This window comes from Polychytrium aggregatum, assembly GCF_025602895.1.
Source record: "Polychytrium aggregatum strain JEL109 chromosome Unknown BJ171scaffold_37, whole genome shotgun sequence".
NCBI classification, from domain to species: Eukaryota; Fungi; Chytridiomycota; class Chytridiomycetes; order Polychytriales; genus Polychytrium; species Polychytrium aggregatum.
Window position 1 is genome coordinate 408,039 of NW_026516239.1, and position 17,210 is coordinate 425,248.

A 17,210-nucleotide genomic window follows, 5' to 3' on the forward strand; every position below is an offset into this window, starting at 1 on the left:
CCGGGCTTGTCGTCCAATGCACCACTCGAGAGGGTACTTGCTTTTTTTCCTTGACGTTGGGTTTTTCTCCTTGATGTGATTTGATTTGGGTGGAGACCACATGCTCCGAGGCGCATGGGGGTATCTGGCTGGCCGATGATAAATAGCCCATCGTCTCCCGCCTCCAAGTTCTCATCCCCACCAGTCTCTACTCGACTACGACCTACTTCACTACAAGCGACTACTCTCTACGATTTACACCAGGTTCGTGCTCTCCCACGCACACTGCGGGATGCTGACATACTCTCGGTTACTGATACATTCGTTTTCTCTTCAGATACAGACATGTCTACTCCTTCCGCCTCTTCCGCTGCCCCTCTGCGCTCCCTCCGTTGCGCTGAAGTTCTCGAGGATGGCACTCGTTGCCCCGGCCGCGCCGTCCAGACCGGGCTCAAATGCAATGTCCACTGCACCAAACCAGGCTACAACCATCGATGCCCCTATGCCACCGGCATGTCGGGTTACACTCTGCAGTGCTCCAAGTCCTGCATGGAGGGCTTTGACGGGTGCTTCCATCACCGCCGCTTCCCCGAAGCGGACTATGTGGGTCGCTGCACCCACATGACCAAGAAGTCCGACTTGAAGATCCGCTGTTCCTGCAAGTCTTTGCATGGCCGCGATGTCTGCGAGTGGCATGATCGCTACCCCACTCGCTCGTACTTGGAGGTCATGCAGGTGGATCGTAAGCCTGCGTATTACGACTCGGACTCGGACAACGAACCCGGACCATCGACTCCTCGTCGCGCTCCCGTGAAGCGCACTACCCGCACCCCCGAGGCCTTTTGGGATGCCGAGGATCACGACGAACCTGCTTTTGTCTCCCCCGAGCAGAAGGCCGCCGATGCCAAGAAGGCCGAGGAACTCGCCAGGATCGTGAGTGCCCTCATGTCTGTCTCGGACAGAGGCGAGGCCATCGATACGGATGCCGTCAGCAAGGTGAGCCTCGGACCCGCAGCACCCAGTCCTGTCTTTCTCGCTCTCAATCGCGTCAATGTTCTCAACTGGCTTCTCTCCACCCCAAAGATCATCGTTGGCGTCATGGGTGAACGCTCCCCCAGAGAGCGTCACACTTTCACTCCCGCATCCAAGGCCTCCAAGGGCACCAAGGTCAAGGCTGAGCGTGGTTGAATGGGTGGATGTATTGTTTTGTTTGCACAGCCATGAATACATTTGACTGAATCCAACCACGAGCACCACAGAGATGAAATTCACTGCATACTTCATTCAGAAAATGGGCTCTGGTGTGTAGCCTCGTATACCACCAACTTTTCTGAGTTCAGCCATGGCTTCCGTATTCCCCTGCTTGGCGGCAGCATGAAGCAGTTCATTGGCAGTGCTTCGGTTTCGAGCGACGCCCAGACCTTTGAGGAAGCAGATTCCGAGTTCGTACTGAGCGAGGCTACAATTCTGAGTTGCCGACAGTTGATACCATTCGACAGCCATGTTGATATCCCGGGGTACACCCAACCCACTGTGATGACCAGCATCACAACGGACCAATGAGATTGTCCCGCATGCTCTCGCCCTCCGCACCAATCATGAGTCCCCACGTGTTTGTTTGCCCCCATGCATGAGCACGCGCCGTTGCCACCCGCGTCTACTGGTTTCCTGCCTCCCCCACCGCTCGGCACATGTCCCCGGGCTGTGCCAAGCCTCTCTCGCTTGCACACCAGCCACTCTCGCACCCCCTTCTCGCTTCTCTGTGATGCTCCACCCTTCTCGCCCACTTTTGCCCCTCGACCTTCTCCCGGTCTATAAATAGCCCTGCATGTCTGAGCCTATGTTGAACACCAGTTCGAACAAAACTTGTTCTTTGGTGTTCGGGGCTAAAAGCTAATAAAGCTCATACCAAGCACTTGGTCTTCGTCCTTGCGCTTGTTCACTCCTTACACTTTGTTCGAACTCTCTTCTACTGATACCACCTGCTTGGTATCTTCCGCTCCTAGCCCCGCCCCTTTCCTAGTCCTGTCCGAACCTCAAGCACACTTGTGTCTGAGCCCTCTTCGCTCTCCTGTTCTTGAACCTCCTCGCTTTTTTTTTTTTTTTCCCAGTCCCAGTCCCAGTCCCGCCATGGATCCTGCCCTCGTGGACCGCCTCCGTGCCTTGGAGGCCGAGCTCGCCGAGCTCCGGACAGCTCGCGATGCTCCTGCCGCTGGGTACAGCGTGCAGATGCCGGACCGTTACGACGGTAACCGGCAAGGGTTCCGGGCATTCGTAAATCAGTGCAAACTGTATATACGAATGCAGCCCCACCGGTTCCCTGCTGACCCGATTAAGGTCGGATTCGTCATTAGTCTGCTCACTGGACCGGCTCTCCAGTGGGCGACTCCGATGCTTGAGATGGGTGATCCCCGACTCAACTCTTTTGGCGATTTCCTAGAACGCTTTTCCAAAGTGTTTGACGACCCTGATCGGGCCAGGACTGCCGAGTCAGTGATCACCACACTGTCTCAGGGCAACCGCCCGTGCGCAGTCTATGCATCCGAGTTCCTTCGTATTGCCGCCGATACGACTTGGAACGACGGTGCAAAGATCTCGTTCTTCCGACTTGGCTTGTCGGATGATGTCAGAGACGAACTTTCGCGAGTTCGCCCTCTGCCACGAGATCTGGAGGAGTACATCGAGCTTTGTAACGAGCTCGATGCACGAATCCGCGAGCGCCGTCAAGAGCGCCGAAGCACGCCTGCCCGCTACCGGTCTTCCCAGTTCGCCTTTGGTTCCGCCTCCGCTGCCGTTCCCGCCATCGCTCCCGCGTCCGTCCTCGCTCCGCCGCACCCCTCCTACATTGTTTCCGAGCCCATGCAAGTGGACTCTGCCGTCTCTGGACCCCTGACCGCCGAGGAGAAACAACGCCGCCGCCGCTTTGGACTCTGCCTGTACTGTGGCAAGAAGGGCCACTTGGTACGAAACTGCCCCGTCAAGTTTGGATCTACCAGAGCTACCGGACCGCCCCCTGGACCTCCCGGCCCGAGGATCATCCGCACCATCGTTTACGAAGATGGAGAAGTGCAAGACTTCAGTTCGGGAAACGACCAGGCCCGGTTCTAAGTGAAGGCCTTGAACCGGAGCCGTGCCCACCGCCTTCCGAAAGTGAAGACATTGGTAAGGTGCCTTTGGTAAGTACTGGGGAAGCAGTGATGTGCGGACAGCTTCGCCTTGCCTCTGGACCGGCGGACACTCTCAGCTCTGGCATAGTACCCGTGGCACCTCTGGTGTCACTGGGAACTGCACCTCATCCACAGGTGCAAATACCTGAGCTGTCCTGCCAACCCTCGGCAAAGTTAACTGTCTGTGCTAGCCGCAACCCTGGTGCCGAAGCTGGTACCGAACCAAAGTCTTGTGTTTCGTCTGTTCGTCGTTGCTCGTTGGTTGTTCCCGTCGCTGTTCGTCTTCCTTCTGGTGATTCTCTGTCGTGCGAAGGACTTGTCGATTCTGGTGCCTCTGGCAACTTTATCGACGAGGACTTTGTTGCTCGACACTCTGTCCCCACCTGCTCCAAGGCTTCGCCCTTGGCAGTGGAAGGCGTGGATGGTAAGCCGCTGTCGTCTGGCCCCATCCTCCGCGAGACTGCTCCACTCGAGGTGATTCTCGGGGACGTCTCGCAACGCCTTCGGTTCGATGTGATCAGGTCTCCACATCAACCACTTATCCTTGGCTTTCCTTGGTTGCGCACCGCCGAGCCCAAGATTGTCTGGTCTCGCGGTCTTCTTTGTCTCCCTCCTTCTGTTGATTCCGACCCCTCTCCATGCACTACTTCTCTTTCGTCTTGCTCCACTTCCTCCAATGTCACTCCCCTTCTTGATGATTCCACTCCTTTGATTGATCTAAGCTCCTCTCCTACGCTCCCACCTTCGTCTTCCCCTTCTTGTCTTGTTCCTCCCGAACCCCTTCGCTCTTCCCAAACCCCTTCTTCTGTTGTCAGTTCTCTTTCCCTCCTTGATGTACCTCCTCCTGTTGTTTGTTCTTCGGACATTGTTCAGAATAAAGTAACCGTCGAACATTATTCTGACCTTGTCCACGCCCCTCCTCTCAGCTCGGACGCTCCTCTCCGCGTCTGCAGCATTGATTACCGCTCGATGCGCGAGTCTTTGGATGCATGCAGGCATGGAACGCAACCCCTGACCATCTTTCAGGTCCATGTCCTGCCCACTGACGAGCCGAGCACTGCGACTGTCGAAGTGCCTGCGGAGTACAAGGACTTCCTGTCTGTTTTCTCTAAACAGGAAGCTGACTCCTTGCCTCCGCATCGCCCTTATGACTGCCCCATTGACTTGGAGCCGGGCAAGTCGCCAAAGTTCGGGCCTCTGTACTCACTGTCCGAGCCCGAACTTCACGCTCTGCGTGACTATCTCGACGAGAATCTTGCCAAGGGATTCGTTCGTCCTTCGTCGTCCCCAGCAGGCTCACCAATCCTCTTCGTCAAGAAGAAGGACGGCTCACTTCGTCTTTGCGTTGACTACCGCGCACTGAACGGTATCACGGTAAAGAACCGTTACCCTTTACCGCTGATCGGCGAGCTGCTGGACCGACTTCGAGGCGCGAAGGTGTTCACTAAGCTGGACCTTCGTGGAGCCTACAATCTGCTGCGCATCCGCTCCGGGGACGAGTGGAAGACAGCTTTCCGTACTCGATATGGGCACTTCGAGTACTTGGTGATGCCCTTTGGGCTCACCAACGCGCCAGCGACGTTCCAGCACTTCATCAACGACGTCCTGCGCACCGAGTTGGACCAGTTCGCAATTGCGTATCTTGACGATATCTTGATCTACAGTGCTGATCCGTCGCAGCATGTAGAGCACGTCAAGCAGGTCCTCTCGAAGCTCCGAGCTGCAAAGCTGTATTGCAAGCTGGAGAAGTGCGAGTTCTCCAAAACCTCGGTCTCGTTCCTTGGTTTCATGGTCTCGCCCGAGGGCATCGGTATGGAGCGATCCAAGCTCTCTGCGATCTTGGATTGGCCCATACCGCGCAACATCTCGGATCTTCGATCCTTTGTCGGGTTTGCGAACTTCTATCGACGCTTCATCGATGGATACGCAAAGATCGCGGGGCCCATGACTCGGCTCTTCCGGAAGACGCATGGCTTCCAGTGGTCCCGCGAAGCCGATAAAGCATTCAGATCCTTGAAGGATGCCTTCGTTTCGGAGCCCGTTCTGGTGCATCCGGACCCATCCAAGCCGTTCGTCGTAGAGTCAGATGCGTCGGACTTTGCGCTTGGATGCGTGCTCTCCCAGCGGGGTGCTGATGATCGCCTTCATCCTTGCTCGTTCCATTCGCGGACACTCTCGAATGCTGAACGTAACTACAGCATATACGAGAAAGAGCTGTTGGCGATCAAGGAGGCTTTCGAGGCGTGGCGACACTACCTCGAAGGCGCCCAGCATCCCGTTGCCGTTCTGACCGATCACAAGAACTTGGAGTACCTGGCAACGGCTCGCATCCTAAACCAGCGTCATGCACGGTGGTCCCAGTTCTTGTCTCGGTTCGACATCCGCATCCAGTACCGTCCTGGTGCGAGGAACGGCAAGGCCGATGCCCTGTCTCGTCGCTCGGACTACATCCCTTCGTCGGCCTCCGTGTCGAGGGATCCGCCTCTGCTTCTCGATCCTGCCGCGGTGATACGCGTGCTCCGAAGCAGAGACGCCCGCTCTTCGGTTGCAAGTCGCAGTGACCCTGTGGATTTGCTGCAGCTCATAGCCGAAGAGCAGGCTCGGGATCCCGGTCTAGACAAATACCGTCGTGACCCGAAGTTCGTCTGGAATGGCCAGTACCTCACCTTCCAGAACAGGATTGTGGTCCCAGAGTCGTGCCGAGTTCCGGCGCTCAAGTCGTGCCATGACCCAGTCGCTGTGGGTCATCCAGGCATCCGACGGACTCTGGCTCTGGTATCGCGACAGTTTTGGTGGCAAACCTATCGGAAAGATGTCAAAGAGTACGTCTCGACGTGCGACACCTGTGCACGCTCGAAAGCTCCGCGACACAAGCCGTTTGGGTTCCTGTTGCCACTCCAGACAGCCGATCGACCCTGGGGGACACTGACCATGGACTTTATCACTGATCTGCCAAAGTCCAAGGGTCACACCTGCATCTTTGTGGTGGTATGCAGCCTCACAAAGATGGCACACTTTATGTCCTGGCGTTCACTGCCGTCGGCGGAGGAGACTGCGTCACTGTTCCTCGACAATGTCTTTCGTCTCCATGGCCTCCCCGACACAGTGGTTTCAGACCGAGGAAGTCAGTTCACCTCTCGGTTCTGGAAGGCACTCTGCACGCAGCTCGGGATCCAAACCAGTCTGTCCACGGCCTTCCATCCCCAGACCGATGGACAGACTGAGAGGGTCAACCAGGTCATCAACCAATACCTGCGCTGTTACACGTCGTATCAGCAAGATGACTGGGCCGAGCTGCTGCCGTTGGCCGAGTTCTCTTACAATAACCTCGAGAACTCGTCAACACATGCCTCGCCATTCTTGGCAACCTATGGGTTCCACCCAAGGTTCGAAGTCCCCGTTGTCGCTGGCGGCCCTGATGTTCCCTCTGCCACGGAGAGGGTTGAACATCTCCAGCGGAACCTGGCACTGTTGAAGGAGAATCTTGAGAAGGCAAAGTCTGACTACAAGCACTTCTCAGATCTCCGGAGGTCCCAGGCTCCCGACTTGCGTCCGGGCGATCAAGTCTGGGTGCTGACTCGTAACATCAGCACCACTCGCCCAAGCAAGAAGCTGGATTACCAGAGGATTGGACCATTCACCATCCTCGAGGCCGTCGGGACATTGGCTTTCCGCCTGGACTTGCCAAAGGACATAAAGGTGCACCCGGTGTTCCATGTGTCTCTTCTTGAGCCCTACAAGAAGAACTCGCTTCCGGGTCGGGTGCAAGCGCCGCCCCCTGCGGTGGTCATCGATGGGAACTTGGAGTGGGAGGTCGAAGAGATCTTAGACTCCAAGTTCGTGCGCGGAAAGCTGCACTATCTCATCGATTGGAAAGGCTACCCGGTCACCGATCGAAGTTGGGAGCCCGCCGACATTGTCTTTGCCCCAACGGTGGCCGCGGAGTACCACCGACGCTACCCAGACAAGCCTGGCCCCAGGAGAACTCAAGATGGAACACGCCGTAGTTTAAGGAGGAGATAGTGTGATGACCAGCATCACAACGGACCAATGAGATTGTCCCGCATGCTCTCGCCCTCCGCACCAATCATGAGTCCCCACGTGTTTGTTTGCCCCCATGCATGAGCACGCGCCGTTGCCACCCGCGTCTACTGGTTTCCTGCCTCCCCCACCGCTCGGCACATGTCCCCGGGCTGTGCCAAGCCTCTCTCGCTTGCACACCAGCCACTCTCGCACCCCCTTCTCGCTTCTCTGTGATGCTCCACCCTTCTCGCCCACTTTTGCCCCTCGACCTTCTCCCGGTCTATAAATAGCCCTGCATGTCTGAGCCTATGTTGAACACCAGTTCGAACAAAACTTGTTCTTTGGTGTTCGGGGCTAAAAGCTAATAAAGCTCATACCAAGCACTTGGTCTTCGTCCTTGCGCTTGTTCACTCCTTACACCCACCCTGGTACATGCGACCAAGATGGTACTGAGCACGTCGATTTCCCTGCAGAGCTGATGCAGTGAACCAACCAAAGGCAGCACCACGATCATTCGAAGACTGATATTCACCCAGGAGCAGCTGGGCAAACTGATTTCCTTGGGCTGCAGAGGCTTGCAGATGATGGAGGTGGAGGTTGATGTTTGAGTAGAAACCCTTGGTAGACCAGAACCAGACCTGGCTGTCAGAGTGGCCATCTCGAGCCAGTGTGCCAAAGATGTACCTTGCAGTATTCATCGAGCGTGGAGTCCCAAAAGCTTGATACAGACACACAGCCATGAGGTGTCGACAGAGCCAGTCAGACCTGGATCCGAGTCGACACAATCCAAAGAACCGTACAGAGGCTGCTGTTGCGGATCTATTGGCCTGTCTGGCACATAGGCAAACATCTTCTCCCAGTCGGAAGCGGTTGCGGGTTTCGTTGTCTCGAATAATTTGAATGCCCTTTCGTTGGTCCATTAGGGTGCCCCGGCCGAGGTAATGCATCCACCCGACCATATGGGTGGCGATGGGCTTGATTACTGGGTTGGTGGACTGGGTGCTGACTTCCTGCCAGTGATTGAAGGCGGCTTGGTCGCTCTTCTCGACTCCATGGCCGATGAACGAGAAGCATCCACGGAGGAAGACGATCCGGAGTCGTGCATCTTCACTTCCTTGGCTCCAGGCGGCCGTGTACCATTCGATGGCTGTGCTGAAACTTTGCTTGACGCCTTCACCGTCTTCGTACATTCGACCGAGGGCGAGCTGGGCCTGGACAAGTCCACGGTTCGCAAGGCGGCGATAGAGGCCGAGGGCCTTGGTAGCATCGCGATGGACGAGCTTGTGGCCCATGTAGCATCTGGCCAAGTGAAACTGGGCCATCGTATGGTTGTCGAGGGCTGCTTGTTCCAAGAGGGAGAGGACTTCTTCCATCCTGGTGTCTTGAACCTTCCAGGGCAGGTATCCGCTTGCGAGCATGAGTTGCTGCTCCTTGTTCCGAGCAAGGAAATACGCCGCGGCGGCATTTCCAGAGTTGGACTGTGCTTCGAGCCAGGACCAACCGCCACCCAGACGCGGGCAGTAGAAGGACAGAAGATATCTGTCGCTGGGCGTAATCCGGATCTGGAGGGACCCATCGTCGTTCTTCAAGCATCGTCGGGAGCACCACAAATTGAAGCGCCTCTCCTTGGAGTTCAGAAGGTGCCTCGCTCGCTTGCAAACGAGGAGGAGAGTCTTGACATCAGCAAAGGAGAGGGCGAACTGGAAGGATTCGTTGCAGCATATGATGGTGAAGATGGCGGGGTCGTGGTGATAGGGGGCTTCCGTGGGGTCCAAGACGGGCAAGCTTGTGCCCGCTCCGAGGGGCTGGTGCTGGCTGGCGGAACCGGAGGCCATTTTCTTGTAGAGGCGGACGACAAAGGGTCGATTGAGCTGACGGACAGGCAGGCAGGCAGAAGAACAAAGAGCCGAGATTGCGGGTGGAAGGAGGGCGGGCTTGTTGGGCGGGCGGGAGGTGGGCTTGTGACCGGGCGGAGTTGAGCCACCAGCACGGGGCGCGCTGACCATGAGGATGGGGTTGACACGTGCACATCAGGTGTACATTGGCTGCGCATGGACACGCTGTGAGCGGGTCTGGGCGATCTCTGATGCTGGCACAACAAACACATCATCCCAGGACAACAATGGAACACCTGGGCATTGGAGAGCAATTTGATATATTGAATCCATGCAATCGCATCTACACTCGATGATAGATGCTGTCTGGAATATTCGCTCAATTTCCGAGCGACTTGCGGCTCTTGCGTAGATTGGCTTTGAGGGTCTCTTCGTGGATGGTGACCGCAAAGGCCGTTTGAAAGCGCTCGGCATCGAATGGTGCCTTGGTCTTGGCCAATTTCATGCTATCCCTGAAAATAGAGATGAGTTCGTCCATGACCGAATCATCGGCAGCATCGTCATCATCGGCAGCATCGGCATCGAGACTGGTTTCCTCCTTTTTAACATTGCCTTGGGCGGCAATACTGCTGTATGAATTTTGACTTTGGAACCGGTCGGCGCCGTTTCGCTGAGAAGGCGTGTTGTGTGCACTGGTTGACACTCTAGGATAGGTTGAGGGTGTAGGTCTCATCAACGGTCGAGCGGGAGTGATAGGTCCACCGAAGGGGCGAAACTTGTCGGCGGGCTTGCGCACAGGACCATCGGGTCCAGGAATCGTAGGGGGTGCATCTGGGTGGAGTTTGTAGCTGAGTGCATCGTGATGATGCTGGCAGAAATAACTGCCTTCGATCCGAGGAATGACTTGGCAGCGCTCCTTGTACTGGGTGTTTTTCTTCATGGCCCAGCAGCGTGGATCGCGAGGGTCGAGCGGATAGACTCTGTGGAACACACAGCCGTCATATCCAGGAACACAGGGCTTACTGCAGGTCGCAGTTCCTCCGGATTTGGTGGTTGGATAGGGACAATCAGAGTTCCCGGCTTTGGAGTGGACGTTGCAATATTGCGAGTCGACGAGTCGACGACCTGGGCAAGTTTGGCCGCTGTCAAGCACAAAAAGGCAAGGAGCGATAGGATTGATTCGTTGGTTCTGAGACATGGCGATTCTAAGGTGGCTACGGATGCCAAGTCGAATCACAAGTTGAGGGAGCTAAGGCAAACTGAGTCGATAGACGTCGCCTCCGAAGCGAATACCATCCAGAAATGATCTGGAACACCGAGAGGCAAGATGGAGTGTCCTTGGCCCTCTGGCCGAACCGTCAATTAATTCATTAATTTAACTGCCATGTGGCGCATTTTTTCTCTCTCGCTCTCTGATTGGGTGAGACCATGGAGGGGTGAAACTGAAGACACAGGCTCTGCGTATAATTTATTCAGACGAAACAACCTCTACAGTGGAAGTGCATTGACAAGAAAACACAAGCCTGAAAGAAATCAACCTAAATTTATCACCCCTGTTCAAAAATGAAGAGGTTTCAGCCCATATTATGGCCTCCAGTGTCTTTCTTGAGAGGACCATGGGGGAGGCATATTTCTTGGGCGACAAGTTGATGGGAGCTAAAGGAGAGGCTCCAAGATATCGTCCCCTTCTTCGTCGGGCTCTGGGACGGCCGGCTCAGGGACGGCTGGCTCGGGGGCTCTGGCTCCAACCTCCGGGTCCTCGGCTTGGCGGGGCGGAGTTGCCGGAAGGGTTGGCGGGGCCTCGATGGGAGCGGGAACCGGGGGCTCGGGAACGGCATCTGGACGTTCGAGGGCTCTGGTGACATCCTGGTCCTCATCTTGGCTGGGCGGAGTGGCCGGGGGGGTAGGCGGGGCCTCGACGGGAGCGGGAACCGGGGGCTCGGGAATGGGGTTTTCCAAGACTGGGAGACGGGCCTGGAAAACGGAGGGGTGGAGAATGAACTCCTCAGGATGTTCAATGCTAAATAAAAAATGAATAAAACAGAAAAGTCTGTGCCCGTGAAACTTGTAGTTGCGGCACCTGACGATAAAATCAGATGCCTTGGTCGCAGCAAAACATCGGCGCTGGTTAAAACCAAAACCAAGGCCAAAAATAAAAAGATTGTTCATGATAAAAGTCGCCTACGAGTTGGCTATGCTAAGTCAAATGAGTCAAATCAGAGGAATACAGGATGGGGGGTTCCTGGGGAGGTTTGCTTGCGAGCGAGGGTGAAGCAAAAGAGGAGGAATCCCCAGGCGGCCGCCTTTTATCCTGGGGGGAAAGGCGACATCGCCCCCGACTCGGGCTCCGAAACACGTCACCGGTTGCACGAGGTAGTGCGCAGCATTGAGCCACCAGTCGTGGCACGTTCCACATGTTCCATGTTCCAATGGCGTGTAACCATTGTAAGCATATTTTTCTAGTGTATATTCACAGCACGACGTGGTGTTGCATGCAGCAAGCATGGTCAGACCCAAGTTCACCCCCTCCCCTGCTGCTGCACCCGACCCGAAGCGAGCCCAGAGACGCAAGCGTGCCGTCGCCAAGCGTGGCCGCCCAACACAAATCTCAAACTCATCACCCGATTCTGGTGCTGGGGATTCCATTCTCGACGATCTGTGGTGCAGCTTGCCTTTGGAGCTGCAGTTCGAAATCGCCAAGCATTGGTGGGGTGATCCTGTTGCCGTCAAGAAGCTCCTTGCCGCCGGCTTCCTGCAACACAAATGCGGCGACATCATCATCAAGGATTTCTTCAACCACGAGTTCGAGCGCCTCTACAAGGGTGTCTACCCTGGCGATTACATCTACAACGACCTCCAAAACCAGATTCCCCATCTCAAGAGCATCTATGGTCTGGAGGGCCAGATCCTGGACCGCTTCGAGAGAGACTACTTCCCGTCATGCACCTACGCTGTGCTCTTGACCGAGAGACGCACCCAGGAACTACTCACCCTCTTCAAGAACCGCCCCGCGGCACACCGTCTCATCAAGCTCGCCCGGAATCAAGACTCTGAGGATGATGACTTTTGGGGCGGATATTTGGAGACCTATCCGATCACCATCCCAGAGGACACACCAGGCGGCCATTATTACTTTGTCGGCCGCCGTTACAAGTACGGTGAAGGTGTCCCGCGCGGCATGGACGAAGCCTTGTGTCTCTTTGCCTTCGGTGCGGCCCAGCAGCATCCATTGTGCATGTACGAAATCGCCATCCACAAGTTTGAGCGCGAGCCGGAAGAGTACTACGACGAATTGGTCGAGCTCCTCGATACGATCCCGGATATCATCGAGAGCCAGCAGACCATCGACGACATATCCTTTCGCCAAGAACAGCAGTTCAACGACTGCATCGCACCCGCGCTGATGCTCCGGCTCGCCCAGTACCATCTCAGCCAGCGCAATGACATCAGCGATGTGATCGAGTACGTCGTCCCCCTCGTATACAACTACCTCTTTCTGCCCGCACCAGACGACGAGCCCGAACACATCACCACCGCCCGAGAGGAAGAAACCGCCGCCTGGTTCGTCTCGATGGGCGAGCTCTATTACTTTTTTCTCGTCCTCTTCCGGATCGTGGAAGACTCGTCCTTCTTCTGGTTCTTCAACACGCACCGCTTCTGCGAGGCATACAAGGACTTTCCCGGCATCTCCACCGAGATGTCCCGGTTCATCGTCAAGGACATGATCACCCAGACCATCGAAGATCGCGACAACCACCTCTTCCACTGCGCCTATCTGGGCAACTGGCGAGACAGCGAGTTCCAGTACTGCCGCCAATACTGGGAAATGTTCCAAGACAACGACGATGTCCTCTGGTTCGGCGGGGAGCTGTTCGTCTTTCAGAATCGCCACGACCCAGCCCTGCAAATCATCGAGCAGGACTACAAATCCAATCCTGCCGGCGGCGGTGCATTCCTCAAGGCCCTGTGCGAGCTGTACAAGGAATACGAATACGTAGATGATACCGACGACGAATACCACCCGTGGTTCTCCTTTGCCCGCCTCGAGAGGGTCTATGAGCTGCTCCACGAGTGCATCGCTCTGAACCCCCAGCGCCCCAGCCTGCTCTCCGAGGGTGCCCTGCTGGTCATGGGGTTGTGCATGGGTCACCAGGACAGGGCCCGCGAGGCGGTCGAGTCCTTCCAGAGCGCCATGCTGGCATCTCCGCACCCCGAGAGGTCCATGGCGTCGATCTGTTTCGCCTTTTGCCTGCTCGGGGGCTTTGGCATCACCAGGGACCCGCCGCGGGCAGCCGCCCTCATTGCTTCGCTCGACAGGGACTTTTTGGCGGCAATGACCAATCTGGACCTCAAGCTGTGGTGTCATTGGCTCGGAAAGGAGGAAGACCCTGACTTTGCTCTGCAGCTCCAATGGCTGAAGGAGCACCGCGATATGCTGGTCGATGTCAACGAGATCCTTGAGGACGATGTCGATTTCGTTGTCGACAATGGCGGAGATAGCGACAGCGTTGGCGGAGATAGCGATTCGACCTTTTCCCTGTCCCTGACCGATCCCTTGCTGCAGTCGGAGGATGACTGGGAGACGGACTCGGATAGCAACCTGTCCGAGTAGGTGCGCTGGCAGCGACCCAATAAATCTCCTATATAAAGACCAGTCACCGTCCCGGTCCTTCTCGACCATCATCCCCTGCATGCCCAACATGTCTTCCATTCTCGTCACTGCCCCCATCTCCGGCTCCGTCTGGTCTACCTGCTCCGTCCTTCCGGTCTCGTGGATCGCTTTCCCTGGCGTCAATCTCGGCACCGATCAAGCCGCGACCAACCGCCTCTTGCTTGTGTCGTCGCAGGTGACTCCCGTCGTTGCTACCGATGTCCAATGGTCCTCGGACGGCTGGGACTTTGTCATTCCCTCGGTTCCCGCCGGCCAGTTCAATGTCCAGCTCTGGAACAGCACTGGCTTCATGGCCCAGAGCGACATCTTCAGCATCCAGGCCAATCCCAGCGTCTCTCAGGGTGCTCCCTGCCCCGCTGCAACCCCGACTTTGACCAGCAGCAGCACCAGCTACACCAGCACCAGCGTCGGTACTCCTACCTACACGCCGACCCCCAGCGTCACCAGCAGCTCCATCAGCTCCAGCAGCACCGATTGCGAGTCCGAGGCTACCACGACCACCACGGTGACCTGCACTCCCGAGGGCCGCGGTCGTCATCGCCATCATCGCTGCCCTGCCAGGACCCACACCCACGGACCCTGGTCGGCTTCCACCACCAGCGATGTCCAGGGTGTCACTGCTCCCACGACCAGCGCTGCCACCACCACGAGCAGCAGCACTTCCCCTGTTCCCCCTAAACGTACCAGCGAGATCTGCTTTGTCATCGATTTGCACTGAATGGCTTGAATGAATGAAATGTATCGGGTGTGTGGTGTTTTTGTGTCAATAAAAAATGTGTTCGAAAGGCATCTGCTTCGTCGCCAGCATCCACAATGGAGAGCATGTCACTCGTACTCGAGATCATCTCCAATGAGAACACATTCATCGCCCACTGCTCGCTCGACACTGTGGCCAAGCTATTGCGACTCTCCAAGCGCACACGAGCCCTTGTGAATCGACGATTCACCAGGTTCAAGTTGTGGTGTGGACATCACAGAATCTCGCTGATCCACTTCTGTGCACGATGTTCTGAACTCATCAACGCAACCAATGCACTCTTCCCATTCTTTCGCGATCAACGACTCGATGATATGAGCTGGGTGATCGATATGGCCAATACCACCAACCACCCCGATGTCCACTACATCCTGGGTCGATACTTTTCAAAGTCATTTGGCGGCCCTGGTGTCGACGACAGGGCTCTCTGCAAACACCACTTCAAGAAGGCTGCTGCCCAGGGACATGCAGAATCGCTCTATGAGCTTGGCCTCATGCAGCAATCCAAGTTCTACGTTCGAGGACAGCAGCAACGACACTGGGTCAAGATGGAACAATATTTTGCTCTGGCCAGCCAACATGGCCATCTCAGAGCAACATACCATATCGCCAGAAATGAATGGAAAAGGACAGATGCAACCCAAGAAGAGAGACAGAATGCCATCGAGATCATCAAGGATCTTCGAGACAAGGGTGATGTCATGGCCTGGAAACTGCTGGGTGAACTGGGTCTCTGATCCACTCAGATCAGATCTGTCCATGAGCCCTGTCCATTCAGCTTGTACCAGAGCTTGTTGGTCGAGCTGCTTGTGACATACACTGCATTACCGCTGTCGTCGCTATCACACATGATCGCCGTCGTGGCAGTGTTGGTCGCCGTGTCCGCACTCCATGAAACGCTGCTAGTCATGTTGGCACTCGAATAATATATCTTGCCATCTGTACCCACTGCCATCACAGCACCCGCTCCGTACGCACACGCAAACGTCAGTGCTTTGGCATTCCACTGCGTCCAGCTCGTTGTTGAAGTGGATCCGCCATCCCAGGCATATGCTTGCGTCCACAAATACCCACTCGTGTCCAGAGTCGCCCACATTGCCGTGCTGCTGGAATATGTCATCGTGACCTGCGTGGGCGAAAACCCACTGGTCGTTATCTGTGTGGCATTATACGTCGTGGTGATATTGGAGTTTTTCCAGAGCACGTTGCTGCTGTTGACATATCCAAATGCAACGGGTGTGTTTGCAGTGTATCGCATCGCCAGACTCTTACAGTCATTCGATACAGTGATGCGGATCCACGAGCAGGCCGTCGTCACATTGGCGCAATAGTAGACATTGCCACCCGACTCGGTCGCCCATGCACTGTATGGGTATGTGCTCGAGTTCCTCACAAAACCGACCCGGTTGGCATACGGCGCACTCGGGCACGGATTCCATGCCGTCGAGCCACTGCTGGTGCTGCCATACCAGATCTTACCACTCGTATCCACCAAGAGAATCACAGAGCCGCTGATCGCTGCCCACACGGCTCCGGAGACTGTGCCCGTGGCATCGAGCCCACTCACAGTGTTGGTGGGAGCCAGCAGGAGTCGGTCGGTGGTCGAGAGAGCAGTCTTGAAGAACAGCGCATAGCCTATTTCGCCATTGAGTGCCGAGTTTGCCCGCGGGCCTCTGAACAGGTACTGCTGCCCCGACGTTACGTTCAGTCCACTCACGGCCTTGGAGGATCCCGAGTTGCCGTTGATCCATATGGTCTGGGTGGTGCCGTCATAGGTGCCCACGATCTTGGTGTCGTTCGGGTAGCATGCCACCTGGCTCACTGATGCAGTTGTGTTGTTGGTGCTGGAGCTGCCCATGTAGCTGTAGTAGTTGCTACTGGGTCCGTTCGTGCCGCACTCTAGCACAGTGTTGGTGCCATCCACACCGGCACCAAAGAGACTCCCATACGACCAGAAGGACTGGTTGGCTGTCGAGCCGGAATACTTGTTGACCACACCATGCTTGATCACAAAGGTGTAGGAGATGGTATCTCCGACGCTGTGCTGCGCGTACTGCGCGTACTGCGCGGCGCAGTGGGTCGTGACCTGTGCTGCGCTTTGCGTTTTCACGCACCGCAGGCAGGCCACCGCAGGGTATACCTGCGGGTTGCCCCCGTTCCCCCCGTTTGTCTGGAGTTCGGTTTTATCGTGAATAAACGTAAGTGCTCCCCGAGCTCACCCGTCCGCTAGAGTAGCCTAGCACCGCCCTGTTCTGCCCCGTCCTGTCTTGTCTTGTACCCCCTCCCTCCCCGTCTTGCCCCAACGTCCCAGTAGTGGACGTTACATGGTAGCATCGGAAATCCTCGTCTTGTTTTCGTCCTGTTTGTCCTCTTTCTAGATCCTCAAGCTGGATCCCGCCTCTCTTGCCGACCGACTCTCCTCTCTGTCCCTGGAGCCTGCCCCTGCCATGAGCAACCCCCGCCCACTTCCGGAAGCCTTCCTCAAGACCTTCCGTGCCCCAGTGTTTACTGGGAAGAGCCGCTCCTCCTCGGTGGAGGACTGGCTGCAGCAACTCGAGGACTACCTCGATGCTGCCCAAGTCGCCCCCACCCACCACATCGTCGCCGCCAAGCTCTGCTTAAAGGACCAGGCGTACCGTTGGTACCGCCGCCAAGGGTTCGACGAGCAGAGCGAAGGTGTGTTTGACGACTTCAAGGACCGCCTCCGTCGCCGCTTCGGCAGCCCCAATGCTGAACTCATTGCCCGTGACAAGCTATACTCTCTCGTGCAGCGTGGT

General features: G+C 56.4%; 8 protein-coding genes across 8 annotated transcripts; 3 read left to right on the top strand and 5 right to left on the bottom strand.

The window, feature by feature from the left end:
- Positions 1–276: 276 nt before the first annotated feature.
- Positions 277–1,657, bottom strand: BJ171DRAFT_199610 (uncharacterized protein). Its single transcript, XM_053106263.1, has 2 exons — positions 848–1,657; positions 277–698 (listed from the first exon to the last, which is right to left on the bottom strand). The coding sequence occupies exons 1-2, from the start codon at positions 1,261–1,263 to the stop codon at positions 431–433; spliced, it is 684 nt and encodes a 227-aa protein (XP_052963861.1). The 5' UTR covers positions 1,264–1,657; the 3' UTR covers positions 277–430.
- A 5,792-nt stretch (positions 1,658–7,449) lies between these two features.
- Positions 7,450–9,094, bottom strand: BJ171DRAFT_601571 (uncharacterized protein; the record flags this gene model as incomplete). The annotated part of the gene is made up of 3 exons (XM_053115096.1): positions 8,018–9,094; positions 7,663–7,807; positions 7,450–7,523 (listed from the first exon to the last, which is right to left on the bottom strand). Exons 1-3 carry the CDS (start codon positions 9,002–9,004, stop codon positions 7,450–7,452), a joined length of 1,206 nt encoding a protein of 401 aa, XP_052963862.1. The 5' UTR covers positions 9,005–9,094.
- A 189-nt stretch (positions 9,095–9,283) lies between these two features.
- BJ171DRAFT_517318 (uncharacterized protein) lies at positions 9,284–10,417 on the bottom strand. Its single transcript, XM_053112123.1, has one exon. It carries the CDS (start codon positions 10,200–10,202, stop codon positions 9,384–9,386), a length of 819 nt encoding a protein of 272 aa, XP_052963863.1. The 5' UTR covers positions 10,203–10,417; the 3' UTR covers positions 9,284–9,383.
- A 198-nt stretch (positions 10,418–10,615) lies between these two features.
- Positions 10,616–11,277, bottom strand: BJ171DRAFT_199624 (uncharacterized protein). Its single transcript, XM_053106264.1, has one exon. The coding sequence runs from the start codon at positions 11,171–11,173 to the stop codon at positions 10,661–10,663; it is 513 nt and encodes a 170-aa protein (XP_052963864.1). The 5' UTR covers positions 11,174–11,277; the 3' UTR covers positions 10,616–10,660.
- A 16-nt stretch (positions 11,278–11,293) lies between these two features.
- BJ171DRAFT_517321 (uncharacterized protein) lies at positions 11,294–13,676 on the top strand. Its single transcript, XM_053112124.1, has one exon. It carries the CDS (start codon positions 11,508–11,510, stop codon positions 13,614–13,616), a length of 2,109 nt encoding a protein of 702 aa, XP_052963865.1. The 5' UTR covers positions 11,294–11,507; the 3' UTR covers positions 13,617–13,676.
- On the top strand, positions 13,677–14,465 carry BJ171DRAFT_517324 (uncharacterized protein). The gene has a single exon (XM_053112125.1). It carries the CDS (start codon positions 13,696–13,698, stop codon positions 14,392–14,394), a length of 699 nt encoding a protein of 232 aa, XP_052963866.1. The 5' UTR covers positions 13,677–13,695; the 3' UTR covers positions 14,395–14,465.
- A 6-nt stretch (positions 14,466–14,471) lies between these two features.
- On the top strand, positions 14,472–15,382 carry BJ171DRAFT_517325 (uncharacterized protein). The gene has a single exon (XM_053112126.1). It carries the CDS (start codon positions 14,490–14,492, stop codon positions 15,168–15,170), a length of 681 nt encoding a protein of 226 aa, XP_052963867.1. The 5' UTR covers positions 14,472–14,489; the 3' UTR covers positions 15,171–15,382.
- BJ171DRAFT_630039 (uncharacterized protein) lies at positions 15,258–16,767 on the bottom strand (the record flags this gene model as incomplete). The annotated part of the gene is made up of 4 exons (XM_053115613.1): positions 15,258–15,272; positions 15,504–15,589; positions 15,706–16,495; positions 16,738–16,767. 4 exons carry the CDS (start codon positions 16,765–16,767, stop codon positions 15,258–15,260), a joined length of 921 nt encoding a protein of 306 aa, XP_052963868.1.
- Between the last annotated feature and the right edge of the window lie 443 nt (positions 16,768–17,210).